This window comes from Ailuropoda melanoleuca, chromosome 3 (genome assembly GCF_002007445.2).
Source record: "Ailuropoda melanoleuca isolate Jingjing chromosome 3, ASM200744v2, whole genome shotgun sequence".
NCBI lineage: Eukaryota > Metazoa > Chordata > Mammalia > Carnivora > Ursidae > Ailuropoda > Ailuropoda melanoleuca.
In genome coordinates, this window is record NC_048220.1 from 98759785 (window position 1) to 98776754 (window position 16970).

Genomic DNA, 16970 nt, shown 5'->3' on the forward strand with positions numbered 1-16970 from the left:
GGATCTCAGACAGACTCAGAAATCGAAAAGTGCTTGCCCTAGAATGTTCAGATTACAATTGTTGCAGTAGAATTCCTGTCCTTCCCTTGCTCAGGTCTATGTCCACTGATTGTTGAAGAATTTTGCTGATTCGGAATAGAATAAGAAAGCTGCAAATTAAACAGGAAGCGGATACAATTTGGGCTGGCTCTGCATTTAGCAAACGGCATAGTTTGGAACTTAGCTGAAGTGAGATACACCTAGATATCCAGGTTGGGTTAATTCTCTGTTAATGTAGATGGATGTTGGGTCTACATTTCCATCTACTGACTATGAATTTTTCCTTTTCTCCTTTTCTCTAAGAGCCATTAATGTTGTCAAAGTGAGGGGCCTTGCCAAATAAAGTCATTTTGGGATAAAGGATGAAAAACACTTGAGATTCTCAATCTCCTCATTCAATATTTAATAGATTTAATTGCATCTGGTATTGAGAAATCTCTGTATCATGGGTTACATTTCTTTTCAAAGTGCCACACACACACACACACACACAGAGGCAGAATCTCTTTGCATATGTAATATATTATTCTTTGCCAAGTAATATCTAGATATGTTAGTGGATGTGGCAATAAATGCAGACCAATAACAAAACAAAATGAAAACCCTAATAAACAATAAAATGCTTAACTGCATAAAGCCATTACTGAAAAAAAAAATAAAGGAAGGCAGAAATAAATCTGGTAATTCAAGAGCTTTTTTAATTTGTTCGTTTATTTGTATTCAAGAGCTATGTTTATTATTTGTTTATTAGCTGACTAGGGTCTGTGGTGAGGTTAGCATTCTGAAAGGGAAGTTTGCACATGCTGGTTCTGGGGTTCAGGTCCGGCCCTTTAACTGCTGTTGGTTTCCCAGGCATCCAGTTGGAAGGTTGGTGAACCCAGAATAGATTCACATCCTGTACATGGTGGAAATATATTGGGTCAGTCTTCCCACTAGGGGCAAACCTACTTGCCCTCCTTCCTGGCCAGTAGCTGCCAGCTGTCAGGATCAAAGAATACAGGTGTTGGTGCTGCTGATCTGGGGGTAGGCAGGAAAGTAATCATTTCAGTTAAAAAACGCAGTGAGAATGATTGTTTTGACTTAACACGAAGGGCAGGTATCTGTGCATTGAGTCCTAGTAGGAGTACTTTGTGTCCCGTTCAGTCTCTGGAACTGGCCTGCTCTCAGGCAGTTCGCCGAAATCAAATAGATGCAGGGATACGGACCTGAGATTATATGAGGTCAGAGGTATCTCGTAGAAATGGGCTGAGCTCATGGGTTTCACAAGTCTCAAAAATTTGGGACAATGACAGTAAAGTCAGTTCCTTATTTCTGAAAAGATCGCCATTAATATTCATTCCAGGCAAATGAGAGCCTAAAAAAAAAAAAAAACCAACATTCTACCTTGAAGGAACTGATGCCACGTCCCCTTCCTCAGTCAACTTAGCTGGCTAAGTCAGCAAGTCACTGGCTTGGAAGTTCCTAGGAAAGTTTTACAATAAACCACAGAACCTGCAGTGATGAGACTATTGGGTATTCTAGTGAATAAATAAACGCTGGCTTGTGGGAACTGGTGATAACAATAATTCTTATAGCAGCAACTAGCAGGCTGTGTCCTGGCACATAGGAAAACAACAACACAAGCAGGCACATTCTGCGCTTTGCCACAAGTCTGAGCAGAAACCACTGCTCAGGAAGGATAAGAGCCTTAGCGAGGCTCAGTGACTGCTTCAAGGTCGCACTGAGTGAGAGGTGGCATTGAACAGCTGGAGCTGTGGCCCATTTGCAAATACTGTAGTACTCTGAATGTTAAATCGACTCAACATAATTGCATCTTTCTGTCTTTATTCAGGAGCCAGTAAGGGCTGGTGCCAGCATCTTCGCCTCCATTGTAAGCATCAGTTATCTGCTCCCAAGAAATGCTCATTAATAGAGAGTTCTGGCTAACAAAATGCTGGGGAAGGAGAGTTTACACCCTTTCAGACACTATACACAATGGAGATGGAAAATCAGCTTATATCCATTTTAGTGGAATTTTATCTTGAGATTTAGAATGGGGTTAGAACGTTTCTAAATTTATACATTTTACCAATTGAGAAAGTGTTGTTTCCCCAGTGTATTTAAATACAGGAATGGAGGAAAGAGCCAAACAATGCGTCTCTAATGGGGCTTCAATAATAGGACATCAACTGTCACAAAAGCCTCATTTCGGTGATAAGCCGTGACAGATCTTGCACCCAGGTCACCTACACAGCTACCCCAAACAAGTGAGGTATTGATCACAGTACAAAGATTTCGGAGACAGAAGTAAGAGCAGCCCCAGGACCCTGCTGATAGCTGCACACACCACTAATTCACCTCAATGGGCAGGCACCTCTGAGCTCAATTAACCCTTATTCCCAAGGCCACCCATAAACCCCGAGGTAAACATGGCTTTCCTGGCCCTTGCTTTCTATCAATGAAATAGATCATTTCTATTGGAGGCTGAGGCGCAATTCTAACTTACAAATTCACCTTGCTCTAGAGAGCCTGATGCTTCCAATGTGAGTGAGCAGGCACTTGAATCTTGTAACATTGATTCTGTAAATCAGAGAATTTTAAACTGCTGAGGGCATCTGTGATTTCTTCTGCCTTCCGTGGCTATTGGAAGGAAATATAAACACTCTGGATTGTCTGCACACAGAACATTAGTTGTTAAATATGTACTGGAGGCTGAACGATTTCTTTCCTTCTTTCTTTCTTTCTTTTTTTTCCCTCATTCTTCCCTCTCTTTTTCTTCTCACCATGACCATTGTTCAGAAGCAAATTGGAAATCTGGTAATTAGGCCCTGACTCACGGTGTAGTATTAGAGTCCCGAGCCAAAGTTCAACACCCTGAAATGAAATTTAAACCAATTAATCTGTTAGATTTTTATCGCTTGTCCGTGTTTTCTCAGCAATTCCCCCAGCACGTGGCCTTTGATCAACTCTCATACAAACGCTAAAATGTGTGCCTGCTGCTAGCAAGATGGGAATGACATTAACATGGGTACTCATAAAACAATCAGAGCAGAGAAGCCCTCAAACAGGCAGGGCATGGTAATATTTAATAAAAGCACACACATAATCTTCAGAATTAGCATTTTGTGCCTTGCAGTACCTTTGGGAGAAGAGCTTTTATTTGTGGAGTGATCATTATTATAACAAAGAAGAGCTACCTAATAATTTCCACTTTAACTCTGCAATGTGCCACGAGCATTTCAGAGCCATTATGCTAAACTGTGGTGGGGTAATCATGTTATTGTCATAGTTGGAAGGAAAGAAAATCTCCTCTACTTTGGTGGCTGTTGGGGGTGGGGGAAGAGGTAAAAAAAAAAAAGGCAAAAAACCATCAACTTCAACTTTTATTTTTAATGAAAGTTAGAACCAGGAATTGGCGCTCTGTCCTTGTGGTTACGTAGAGTGTGAAAATTCACTAGTGAAGAAGAAAGAATTTTTTATGAATTAAGTCAAGATCTGACTGGTGAAAGTGGTTTTGTATTCCATCAAATCCACTCCCCTCCCCAAGTTCATCATATTTTCATGAAGATGGAATTGTATTGATTATTACACTCCTGGGTTGGATTGAATTCATTTATAAATCTTTGCACCTTCAAATTCTACTGAACACATCCACTGTCACTATTAAAAATGATCTCTCCTTGTGTTCCTCTCCGTGTCTCTTTGGCTACCCTGAGTGAACGAAAAACAAGTCCTTGACTGCTTCAGATGTGGTCTGGGCTTTCTCAGAGTAAAGCCTACCCAAAAAGAAGAAAGTAGGCGAGGCTCGGGATCTGTTAGTCAGCACAGTTCGGCTTTTTTTTCCTTTTTTTTTTTTTTAATTAGTATCAATTTGTTCTAAATAGTACAACCTTTGTGCCTTACAGAACTAAATGCTCTGTTATTTAATTTTTGTTATGATAACGTATTACTTTCATGCATGCTCATTGAAAACATTCAAACCATACCGCTTTCTATAGAGTAAAATTTAACGGTCTCCCTGCCCCTCAGTCCTGTTCTAATCATGTCGCTGTTTCATATGGACCCTCTGGGGACAGTGGGTGTACATCCTTCCAGACCTTTGTTCACATGTAACTGTATACACGCAAATTCAGGTGCACATACAGGCTCATATATGTCATTTTTTAAGTAAACAAGATCACAGTTTGTTAGACTACAAATTGCTTTTTTACTTACTAACGTACTTTGTCTTTCCATGTCAGTTTATAGAGGTCTTTTCCATCCATTCTAATGACACTCCTCTAATATTATTTAGTATGGATATACCGTAATTTATTTAACCACTCTCTAATTAGGGACACCAAGACTCTTGAATATTTTATTGTTAATACTGCAGTGAACTTTTGCGTACCTGTAGTTTTAGACACATTTGCAAGTATTTCCTGGGCTGCTTTTAGTCTGGCAGGTTTGTTTGTGACTAGGATAAAAGTGTAAAATGGTGGCCTGAGAGTTTAATTTAGCCAATAAATATTTTGCTTACAGCCTACACATTCTAAAATAATTAAATTAGTTGCCAACGTTTAAAGATTAGAAAATTCACATAAAAATCTGGTTCCCATCTTCTTTCAAAAGATCAGAAGCCCAGATCACACTGCGCCTGCATTTGTGTGGGGGAACCAGTGTCTAGAGCTTCCCCAATTCCTAGTGTCAGGGGCCATCCATCTCATGTTTGTTCTGAGGCTGAGCTGCTGTATTCATTTGAGTTTTCTGCCTTGGCCTATATGGATCTGTGAGTTTTTAACAACTGCTCCTGGGCCAGCTCTGTGTAGCTAGTCACAGTGTCTCCTACCTTGTGTTATTGACATTTTAGAGTTCTTCGTTTGGGGGGGCTGTCCCATGCATTGTTGGGTAGTTAGCATGTTCGACTTCCGGGCACTAAATGCCAGTAACATCCCTTCCGCATCTCTCTCTCTCAGTGGAACAGCCCATGCGTCCTTTACATATTTTCCAAGCTTCCCAGTGGGGAAATACGACAGAGCTTCCTCTCAAGACTGCTATGAGACACATGAATAGAAGCACCTTTAGAATGCGTTGAAGCCCAACTTTAGAAAGGTTTGCATGACTTCCTTGTTCTAGGAATGGCATCTAGTGTCTAAGCGAGGATAACAGATGGTTGAGTATAGAGGTAGGATCGATCGAGGGGTGTGTCACTCTTTTCTTGAAGTACTTCCTTCAAGGGTTTTTTTCTCCAAGAAGCTATGAAGATGGTGTCACATATTGTCACCTCACCAGCTTATCTCTGGAAGCTTTATGATCTTTCTTTCCTCTGGCTAGTTGACAGTTAGCTTTGTTTCTGGTTGGTTGCTCACAGAATTTGAAAACATCATCACTTTCTTTAGGAAGTGTGTGAGAGCACATACACACGCACATATATTCTTACACGCCTTCTTTATCCTACAAATAACAAATGGAAAGAAGTGGGTGGGGATCAAGGCTAAAACCAGCTTGACCATGCTATCAGACCATCTTTGCTATAGCAGAGTCCCTCGGAGATACACCAACACCATTCTGCCTCTTTTTGTACAATGATAAGTAAGCCTGGAGGGGTCCTTACTTATCTAAAGAAATAGCTAAAGAAAGATACTTATCTAGAAAAATGTGCGTGATTGCAAAAATAAAATGTTAAAAATTAAAAGAAAGCTAATACAGTTAATAAACATCAAGACTCTTTGGTTGTTTATGAAGTTAGTCACAGGATCAGCATTTAATGATACCATTGGATTTCATTCTTTGCCATTAGGCAGGGCTCTTTGAAGACCAGTTCAGTTAACCAGGATCCTATTCTCAGAAGTATCTGGAGATATGGCACCCTTTATTCTCTACATTAGTAACTAAGTATGCTAAGTTAGAAATTAAGAATTGAGATTTTGAGACATTAAACTATAATGTTTCCAAACTGCTTTTATTTTAGGAATTCTACATAGTTGTTAAATGTACTTGATTTCTCTTGAAATCAATGCCTCATATTCTTGAAATCATGCATCATTTTCTGCCATTGGTTTGGGAATACTCAATCATGCATTTAAACATCTTTACTTCTAAAGAAAAATTCTGCTTAAGGAAAAGTCCTGTGCCTGTGGAACATTGATCACAGCTTTTATGTGTGTTAAAAATTGGACAAGGATTTTCAAGTCATGAATCATTTACATTTTCTTGATTAATTATTTTGTTTGGGGGAGAAAGTGAAGGAGAGAAAAGGCATCTGAACTGCCCAGTTTTAGTTGTAAATGCATTACTATGAGTTCAGCCAACATGAAATGTTTAGTTTGGATATTTCCTAATTTCTCTGTGCTATTTTATAAGATGAATTTGAATCAAAATCAAACCCATTCTACTTGTTTGTATCGTGGCACGTGAGCAATGGTCCCACCGGGCTGGGCTTAATATTTTCTTTTCTTCTTGCAAAAGTTAAAGCACGACATTTTGCCAAATTTGACAAAGTCCAATAGTTTTTTTTCCAGCTTTTTCCCGTTAAAATTAACTGGTGCTCTCATTGGCTTCAATACTTGGAAAGTAAGTCTTGGATACTTAATAAACTTTTTATTAAAGAGAAGGGTCTCGTTTCCTCTCCTTGCGCAATATCTCCCTTGCTTTAGAATTTTGCTTTGTTCTTGTTCATAAAAGTAATCTTGAGAACAACAACATGACATTGTGGAGTTAAAAATCCTCGGTGCCCTCTGAGACCTTTCAAAAACATAATCCCACAATTACATTTATGCCTAGCAATTCCGTTGAAAGTATGCCATGCTTACCAGGCAAGCCACCTCCAGTCTGTTTAGAATCGTGGTATTTGTGAATTATTTCCCATTTCCAAGGGCCATTTGTAATGGAAAGAGAAGAGATACAAAAATTTTAAAGTCCATTCTAGAGTTTTATGCCTGGGAATGGCAACAAAACAAAGGTCATGGGACTTTCTGTGGTTCAGCCCTGACTCAGCTATTTGGTTACATAATTCACCCTGAGTGACCTGCATACTTTACATCTATAACATGGGATCCATGACATTTGCTGAAAAAAATCTTAATGATTTCTAATGAGGAACGTTGCTGCGTTAGTGTTATAGATTTAAGGCATGGAGCAAGAATATTTTCTTGCTCAGGCCTCCTTTCTTTCTCACTTCCTTTTGGACAGAAATGCTTATCTAAAAATCTATTGATTTTCTTTTCAGGAAGTTTGTTTAATTATGAAGCAATTCAATAAGGTTTCCAGTGTATTCCAAAAGGCCACCCAATTTTTTTTTTTAATCTTTAGCATCTCATAAATTAAATTTTGTTTCTGTGTTTTATTTCATAAGATTTCAGGTTTGAAAATGATTGGGTAAAATATATATGTATGTCAATAGAAACAATGAAACAAATGCTTTTAAAAACTGAAATTGCACCCTTAGGTTTCAGATCCTAAAGCAGCTGGGAAATGCTGAGATCTTGGGGGACTTTCTGTTAGTGAAAAGATAAAAGATATATTTTTTTTCTTTTTCTCAAGTCTCCATCATTAAAGTTTGGTTCTAACAGCAGACTCCTTCTCTTTTTCATGTGTGTTGAAAAGCAGCTACTCCCTGTATCAAAGCCATCAGCCCGAGTGAAGGATGGACGACGGGAGGCGCGACTGTGATCATCATAGGGGACAATTTCTTTGATGGGTTACAGGTCATATTCGGTACCATGCTGGTCTGGAGTGAGGTAGGTGTTGTCTGAACATTAATATCTAATAGGTTGGTCTAGTTGAGGATACTGTCTACACTTGAATTTCTATTAGAGTGTGTGTAGAATTTCATGGTGCCACCCTGGGTGGGCCAGCTCTAGTCTGCAGAACTCTGGGAAACCAGGAGACATGGGTTGGGTGTACCTGGAGGCACCACTTTCTACTAGAATGTTTTCCATCCTCTCGCCCGTAAGCACCAGGGGAGCTTCTGTTTTGTCATTTGTCCTCTTGTGCTAGCTATGGTGTGGAGGCCCTATTGTGTATTAGGAATTGGAAAGGAGATGAAGAGTCACAAAATATATAGGAAAAGCCCTGTTCAAACTTTAACAAGGTAGTAATCTGTGAATAGCTGTAAATGGGGTCTACCATAGACCCATCTTCCGGGAGGACCATTCATATGACAGTAAAAATGCAGGTGTAGGTGGTTCTTGACTTATTCACTGATTCTTCATCCAAGAGTGAGTGATTTACCAAGGCAACCTCAAAGAACTGAAGGCTTTTTCTAGCCCTAATAATTTACAGCTCACGGGCATCTTAGTATGTGATCCCAGCCACATGAAAATGACTTTGTTCTGTGTGCATAGTGCTTTCTAAGCTCTATGATCATTATTTTAACCTGCCAGTTGACTTGTCTGGCAATAATCAACGTTAGCTCAAGATTATAAAACATAAACATCACTATTATATAGATGCCATGGAAGACTTGCCTTTGCTTTCTTTCTGTATTCTGAGCCTGGATTTCTTATCCAGCCTGCCCAGAGCCCCTTCTCTTTCACCTCCCCAAAGATTAGAATAAAATCCAGGTTAGGGCTATAAGGTACTACTGAGCTCATTCATCCTGCTTATTTTACAAGCAGTTGTGTGAATCACTAAACTTTATTGGGACTTACTGTACACTAGGCACTGTGCTCAGCTCTTGACACAGATCATCTCAAACCTTCCTCTATACCACGGGGTAAATATTCTTAGCATGTATCTGTTCTTGATAAAGATACTAAGGCTTAGAGATATGTAGTTACAAAACCTCAAAGCAGCTGCCCGGAGCCCATGGAGTGTGGATCATATGTCTGTAGCTACACAGAGAAGTCAATAGCGGAACTGGAGCTAGAACTCAGGTTTTTTATTTCCATTTCTAGCTGTCCTCCACGACACCACTGTTTAGATCATCTAGGTATTTTCTGTCTTCTCTCTAGGCGGGCCACAGAGGTAAGCAGAGAGTTAAGACTGTGAGCATTGAGTATGTTTATCTTCCCAAAGCAGAGCCTGTCTTTCTTTTTATAAGCCTTCTATGTGCAGTTCTCCCTGCCAGGAACCCACTCAGGCCAGCCCCTTGCCAGCCTGTGCTGCCATTGCTTTTGTGTTTCCCATGCCACCAACTAGCAGCATGCGCTTGGCCAGAGAATCAAATCTCTTGTAAAACTGAATCAGTGATGGGCTTCTCAGTCCACCAGACTAATTGCTGTCCAAGTTGGATGGAACATCCCGGGCATGAAAGGTGGACTGAGCTCCTGCTGCCGACTACACCCCATTCTTTGCTGGAACCATCGTAAAATTAGAAGCATCACATATTGGCATATTTTGCCACCAGTCTGATGTCTTTATCCCTGCTGGAGACAGCAGTCCTCACAAGGACAGCTTCTCCCAGATCTTGTGGGCTATATATTCATCCCTTTCTAGCTCTCCTTCTGTTGCTTATCATGGAAGTTGGGAGAGGGGAAAAATAAATACAATATGGACTTCTTCCTCCATATTGCTGTAGTCAAAGTGAGGCCTGAGAAATAGGACTCAGAATTGGCAGGAAGCCTTACTGAACCTCTGAGAATAAGGTGGGCTAGTCTGAAGCTTCCTTTAAAACTTTGTGTCTGTCTTTGCCCACCACTACATTGGTTATGGAACGAGGACTTTGACATATTAGGAAATCATTAATTTGTACCTCCAGCTTGTTTCTAGTCAAGGTCCTCGTGTTTCCTCTCTGTTCCCCGACATTCTTGCCCTCTTTTGGGAGCAGGTAAGGAAGATTAAATTCTAATTTAGACTTAGGGTCCAGCTAGGAGGTGAGGGTAGGTGATGCATGCTCTCTCTTTGCCCACCTCCTCCTCTCAAACTGCTCTCATGTGTGGTTATGTCATAAATCAACTATGACCCTTTCCCACTGGAAACCTACCATGTAGTTTTCAAAATGCATATATTATTTTAAAATAAGTAAATCCTCTGCCACATTAGAGATTGGGAGTCTGAATGGAGGATTTTGATTTGGGTTGTTATTATAGTAGTCTTGATATTCAGAAAAATGAACCCTGCAGAGGTGAACTTCTTATAAATATTCTGAACTATTTATATATTTAGATTTTCATACAGGCTATTTGACAGACATGATTTTCTCTCCCTGCTAGTGGAGGGAGAGAATTTGGTAATGTTTCAAATCCAAAAACCCATTGTATAATACTGAGAAATTAAGAAATAACTCACGTTTATGAAGGGTTTATCATACATGGCACCTTATGGGTGTTATTTTATTTGATCCTCATGATAGCCCTGTGTTAGATACATATATGAGTCAGCCGAGCATCAGAGAGGTTAAGGAACTTGCCCATCATCACACAGATAGTGCTAAAGATGGCATTTATACTACAGTGGCTGTTTTTACAAGGGAAATGAAAGCCCGAGTTACTGAGAGAGCAAACGGACACATAAAAAGAGGGAAAGACAGAAATAGGAGAAAGAAAAAAACATGCATAATAATCTAAGTAATAGGGTAGGAGAACTAGTAAGAGTAATAGTAGCAGTAGCTGTGGTGGTTGTTTTTAATCACATAAAATTACAAAAATGTCTTTCATTTTGGTAGAAGCAAAAAATACCCTCCAGTTCTGGGACCATTTCTTCAGGCTTCCATTGGATAGAATCAGAGCTCAATTCTGTGAATATTTAAGAGAAGATATCTGTGAAAGATCTGTAGAAAAATGTATAGTATGACTAATATCAGCTAACATTCACTGAGCACTTGGTTCCTGCCAGGTACCATGCTGAGTATTTGGTATGGCTCTCCTGCGAACATCACAACATCTGTCTACCATGTTGTTCTTGTTTTACTAATGAGGAAATTGAGCCTTGGGGAAGTTAAATAAGCTGCTCAGTGATCAAAGGGTGGAGATGGGATTCGAACCCAGACAGCCCAACTCTAGGGCCTCACCTTCTTAACTGTCCATGATTTATCCCTATGGCAAAATTTTTACCCTAGTGTTTTATCACATCAGACTAGGGTCTGATGCTCACCGTTGCCCTTGATGTCTCGTGCTGTGGTGAGGTGGGGATGGGTATCTTAACAATTATTATCACCTTCCAGGTTGAGGTAGACTTGGGACGCGGAGAAATAAGAGCAGTCCCTTCATTTTCTGGTTGTATAGGCTTTTGGGTGGAGCCATTGTCTTCTAGGAAGGATTTATCCTTATGAAGGATACTACATGCCTTGTGTTAGGGGCAGAAGACAACCTCTTCCTTGTCAATGTAGAGAACTTAGGCAGGACAGTGAACCTGTTTGGGCCTCATCTCTAGATGGGACCCCTATACATCTGACTCTTTGTCCCCTGGCCACATGATCTCTTAAGGTTAAGCCACCTCCAAGATCTAGTACTTCTAATTTTAAGTAGACTTTTATCTCGTCTTCATTTCCTCACTCTATAGCCCAGAGCACTCAGGAAGCAGGCTGGTGGGCCAGGACAAGAAGATAACATTTTAGATTAGCAGCTGATGCTATTATTTGGAGTCTTTTTTTAGCTAAAGAATTTTAAAAAGAGTGAGAGAAAATAGGGCTGGCTTAATTTACCCTCATCTGTGCTCTTTCCCTACCAACCCAATCTTTTGCAAATGAGTAGTTGAGTTTAGCTCACTGATTGCCCCCTGAGGGCTGGGAAAAAGAAAGGTGGCACTCCTTTGCTCCTCACTCAGGGCTGCCTTCTGTGGGCTCCCAAGTTTGGGGTGAACTACATGGCTTTCTTGTGAATTTGCTTCACCATCATCATTATTCTTCCTTATTGTTTCTTGCCTTTTCTCCTCTCTGTCTTTCTAGAAAGCAAATTATTATACTGATACTCTTGGACTTCTTATCTTGCCTTTACCCAAAGGCTTACAAAAAAAAAAAATCTTTGTAGTGTTTTATATATAAACCCAGGAAAATCAGCAAGGTTGAGATGTGTTCGTGATTAATGTAGGTTGAGTTTTTTTCTTGATCAGACATACACTTGTTTGTTTTTGTTTTTCCATCAACACGTGATTTGGAGGAGGAAGGGGCTCCTGCTCCTGGTTTGTAGAGCTAATACTTATATTAATATCTCCTTAAACTTCTCTAATTGCTAAGCAATGAATACTGCTTGGCTTGCCTATTGGTGTCTACCACTGGAATAGGTACTACGGATGATCACAATTAGGCTTTATGGAATCTGGTATTTTATTTGGAACGGTAACTCGTTCCCATGAAACAAATTAGAGGGTTACATAATATATTTTTATAATCCAGTGTTAAATTACTAGTTTGAAATTGAAGGCAAGGTTCTAGAAGGCACAGAGAATGGTGCAGGCAAAAGTAGACTGTTCAAATAGCCAGTCATGCTCCTGTTATGTACGGATGGATCTCTGTGCTAGGCATTTTAGGCTCTGACAATCCTTTGATTTAATCACAACAATCTCTGGGAGAATTTATACAGCTTAAGGTATTTAAGATGCCTGTAAGGAAAATACAACGGTGAGATTGGGGAGGAGCAAAGGATGAAGGGGACTTCAGGCAGACAATCATCCAAGCAAAGGTTTAGATTGCATGGGGTGGCAGCAGGCAAGGAGCCAGTCAGGAGACGTGGGTCTTAATTGCAGTCTTTCTATTGGTCAATCAGAGGATCTAGATTTTAGTTAGTGTGGGTCATTAGGCCTTAGTTTCCCCATCTGAATATGAGGGACTTAGACTAAATCCTCTTTGAAATTAGCTACAGTTTTATAATTCCTTTTATCAAGAGTTTATTCCCTTGAGAGTCCCTTCAAAGTAAGAGGCATGGAGTGACGATGGGTAGCAAGTAGCTTCTTTTCTTCCACAATTATTCTTTATCTTTATGACACACTTGCAGCATACCAATATTGTGTTTATTTGCAAAAGGATTCTTTGAAATTCGTCAGAACCATTTAATTAGCTACAAAATTGGATCTCCCTATTGATATATCTTTAGTTTGTATTTTTACTCTCTACATTTCAGGTCCCAGTAATCTGATATAAACCTGAGACCTAGACCACAATGTTGGTCTAATTCATTTTCCAGATAGTTCTGTGGAATATACCAATTATTTGGAATATCAATAGGTACCCCATGGGAGATGGGGAGGGAGGTTTTTCTTTGTAAGTCTGGGAAATGTTGAGTCAAATAAATTCAACTTATCCTTGTTCTAGGATTTTGCAAAGCTTTTGAGATACTAACATGCCCTGTGAATACCTGAGATAAAGTATACGACGACTTCCCAAACTTCTGTGACCACAGAACCTTTTTTCAGGGATCACCTTATAGGAGGATATATTGGTGATGGGTGGATTTCATGTTAATGAAATAAAGTCATGAAATCTAGTCATAAAGTGATTGGTCTGGGGTAGATGTGAGAAAATCATCTGAAATATTTGCAGAGTATTATTCAGATTAGACCAAGAATGTGTAGAGCCATTATTCTTTAATGCTGAAGGCTTTGAACAGAATTTCTCTCGTATTTTGCATCTGGTTTTAGTCACTGCACACTTGGCATTAGATGCCACGTGATTTTGCAGGACAGTTACATTTAAAGATTGCCGGAACCACTTAGCTCAGATGGAGAAGCCAGTTTCATTACTCTGTGAACCAGCGAGCCTCACAAAGGGGCTACACATTGTCTTTTGCATCCAGATGAATGTTTTCTTCAGCTGCATTCCCAGAGATAGGGGGAAGTCCAAAGAAACTTCTACTGGGCTAGGGGGGAGACCTGTGGGTGAATATAGTTGGGTAAATAAATGGCAGTTTGGGGGCTGATAAATGATTTCCTGCTTTAATCCAAAAGTTGGAAAACACGGTTTTAAATGCAGTTTCTGACTTCTCTCTTCTTTCCTATCTCTACTTTCCATTCTCATCTGTACACATAGCTCAGAGGAAGGATTGTAAATAAAAAATAGCATTTGCTCCTCTGTGACATTAAAGAATGAATGGCTACAACTCATACATGTTCCCACTGGAAGTTTCCCAGGCCTTTTTGTTTGGCCTTGTTTTTACTGAACCACATGTAGAATCACAAAATTTTGAGGGCTTCGAGGAACTTTCCAGTCGCTAAGTGCAGCTGCTTAGAAATGAGGAAAAAGAGACTCCAGTCACACAGGGACTTGTCCTGGGAACTCATTATCTGCTACTTAGTGCTGGGGTTACAGCCCAGTTTTCCAGACACCAACCTCACCCCCATTCAACTTTCTCTTGTTCTGGCTTTCTCATGCTATTTCTTTAGTCTTTAACTTCCTTATATTTACCAAACCCTCCCAAATTTTATACATGATGGCACTGACATCCTAATGAGTTATTTATACCATATCTATATGCAGCATAATTCCATTCAAATCAAAAATAAAATTAAGAAAGGCAGAGAAAGACATTATCACAAGTATCTTTTAAAATTTCATAATGTAAATATGGTATATAAATGGCTGTGTTATTTATTTTATATATATTGAGGCTTACACATATAAGTTTAATTCAAAGTTGATGAAATGCATGGATTTAAAAATAATTCATGGTTTCCTACTTCTCCTAAATATATAAGTTGCCAAGTCTCTATGCAACCTGTACTTACTGATCACTGATTAAGTGGAAGATGCTTAATGCAAAATTATAAACTTTATTTGTAAGGAATAAAAGGAGCAGCCTGAACCGGTTGCATTAAACTTTGAATGTGACTTTGAAGAACACCTTTCAAGCCTAAGTTATTTTATGGGGAATCATTTTTAAATGAGCCAGCATATTTAAAAAACAGATTAAAAATACTCTAAAGGCCTCTTTAATGTAGTTGCGTACTTACAACCGTGCTCACCTTATTCCTAAAAAAAGCTTTAGTCTGTATTTTTATTTTTAATGACGAAGGCCCTTGAAATCTATCCTCTATGTTGATAATTATGGGATGGTTAAAAACGACTTTAAGATGACATTCTCCGCTAGTTGTTTACGGTGCTTTCAGGAGGCACACGTATGTGCCTATCACTTGAAAATAGAAACCAGACAAGTGTGATGCATTTCTAATTTTAACATAAATCAAAGACAAAATTCACAACTGGCTGTAGTCATGTGACTTTTATGAAGAAAATGGATAACTATATAGTGTTGTGTTCATTTTATATGTTGTGCTCAAAGCAGATTGCTGGAATGGCTAATGGTCTGAGCTAAAGCCTTCCTCCTTATACAGCCTTACTGGCTTCCTCCTTCCTAAAACCGCAGCTCCTCAGTTTGAGATTCAAACATGCCCCGTGAAGGCTCTGACCTTTCTTTTCAACATCCTTGCCCACTCTTCATCTTAACTTAGGCTTTAGTCACAGAGTGGTTAGCGGCTCCTTATACCCAAAGTGATTTTTTTGCCTCTGTACTCTTTCTTATGCCATTCCTTTTTCCACAATGTTTTTCCCTCCTCTCTGTGCCCAAATTCTTCTGCCCTTTAAGATCCAGTAAAATGCCACTTTTGTCAGTGAAATCTTCCCTTACAGTTTAGATATTGAATATTTCCCTTCATCCTAAATTCCTACATGGTCTTATCTGTACCATATTACGTTCCTTATAACTTTCTATCTTTCTTTATTGTGATTTAAGGGGATGTTCTCTCTCATAAGGCAGGATCCATGCTAAATTCAGCTTAGTCTCCCAGTGTTTAGCACAGATCCTTACATGTACAAATTTATACAAAATAATGTTGAATGGCACTACCCCTTCCATCCTTCCAAGAAATGCTCGTTATTAGCAACTGTTGTATTCCATGATGCTTCAAAGTGTCAGTACCAGATAGATTGCAGTTAAGTTTTTGTTAATGTATGTGTGATTAGGTAGTTTATATTTAGATATATTTATTGTGCAATAAGGTGCACATAATTACCTTAGTATGAATCTGTTGGTATGGTGAGGATTAAGTAATAATAAAACTAGCACTTTCTAGGTGATTGATACCAGCGAGACCTTCTCCTAAACTCATTATAGGCATTATGTCAATTAATCCTTAGATTAATTAGATAGCCAGCCTCCTCCCCCGTCCCACCTTCTTCTCAGGTAATGAAACGGAATGCCAGAGAGGTCGAGTGACTTTCCAAAGGTTCCACAGCTGGTAATTTGCAAAGCTTGGACTTGAACCAAAATCTCTGTGACTCTAGAGCCATCTTTTAGCCATCTAATAAGAAATGTAGTAAAACCTCACTTATCCAGAGAAACTGTTATATAACCTCAACTCTCAGGGGGAAAAAAAAGTAAATATAGAAAATGACAGACTTTGGGGTAACCAGAACAGTAATTTTTAACAAACGGTCTTATCTGTTTTCCAGGTCATAGCAAATCAGAAAGAGCAAACTAGAGGCAGGGTTAGAAGCAGGCTCAGTGACAGCAGAAATGACAGCTTAATATCAAGGGCAGAAATGGAAAACCTAAAAAGCAGACGCAGAACTATATTACTGTGTGGCACGTTAATGACTGTTCATAATGACAGTGGCCCTGAGTCATCAAGACAGAGATGGCAATTATATTCAATATATTCTCTCTAAAACAGCAAGATGTGTGTAATGCATCCTCAAAAGACTCCCAGTGAAGGCAGCTGTCGTGGCACGGTATTTAAAGGGGTTTGGCTCTGGTTTTCTGTGCACTTCCTGAAGGGACATGTTAAATGAGAATTACTGATATATGTGCAAGTGTCAGTGTATAGAGTATGCAAATGTGAACTATGCCACACACACACAAAATGTTCACATGCATCTCTGTTTAGTACCTTACAGCTTTGATATCCTTTCCTTGGAACTTGGAAAGACCTTAAAAGTTTTTTGTTGAAAGGTGAGTTCATTCCCTGCTAACCCATCTATCAATCTTTTGGCTTTTATATTTTTCCTTCCTAATTCCATAGGCAAAGATTCTGCCTTGCGAACCACCAGCTTTGATAACAAACATTTAGTCTCTTCCATAAACCTATCTGGCTTTGCTTTCTCT

The 16970-nt window shown here is 39.3% G+C and overlaps 1 protein-coding gene across 9 annotated transcripts in view; it reads left to right on the forward strand.

Annotated features, from left to right (window-relative positions):
• EBF1 (EBF transcription factor 1) overlaps nucleotides 1-16970 on the forward strand; it is a 391621-nt gene that overhangs the window by 283745 nt on the left and 90906 nt on the right. For 5 of the 9 annotated variants that reach the window (XM_034656797.1, XM_002912505.4, XM_019794913.2 and 2 more), the window contains one exon: nucleotides 7606-7736. In XM_034656797.1, the coding sequence (XP_034512688.1) occupies nucleotides 7606-7736 (131 nt within the window). Of the gene's footprint in view, nucleotides 1-7602; nucleotides 7737-16970 lie in introns of all 9 variants that reach the window. The other 4 variants (XM_011219330.3, XM_011219342.3, XM_019794908.2 and 1 more) reach the window with 1 other exon arrangement.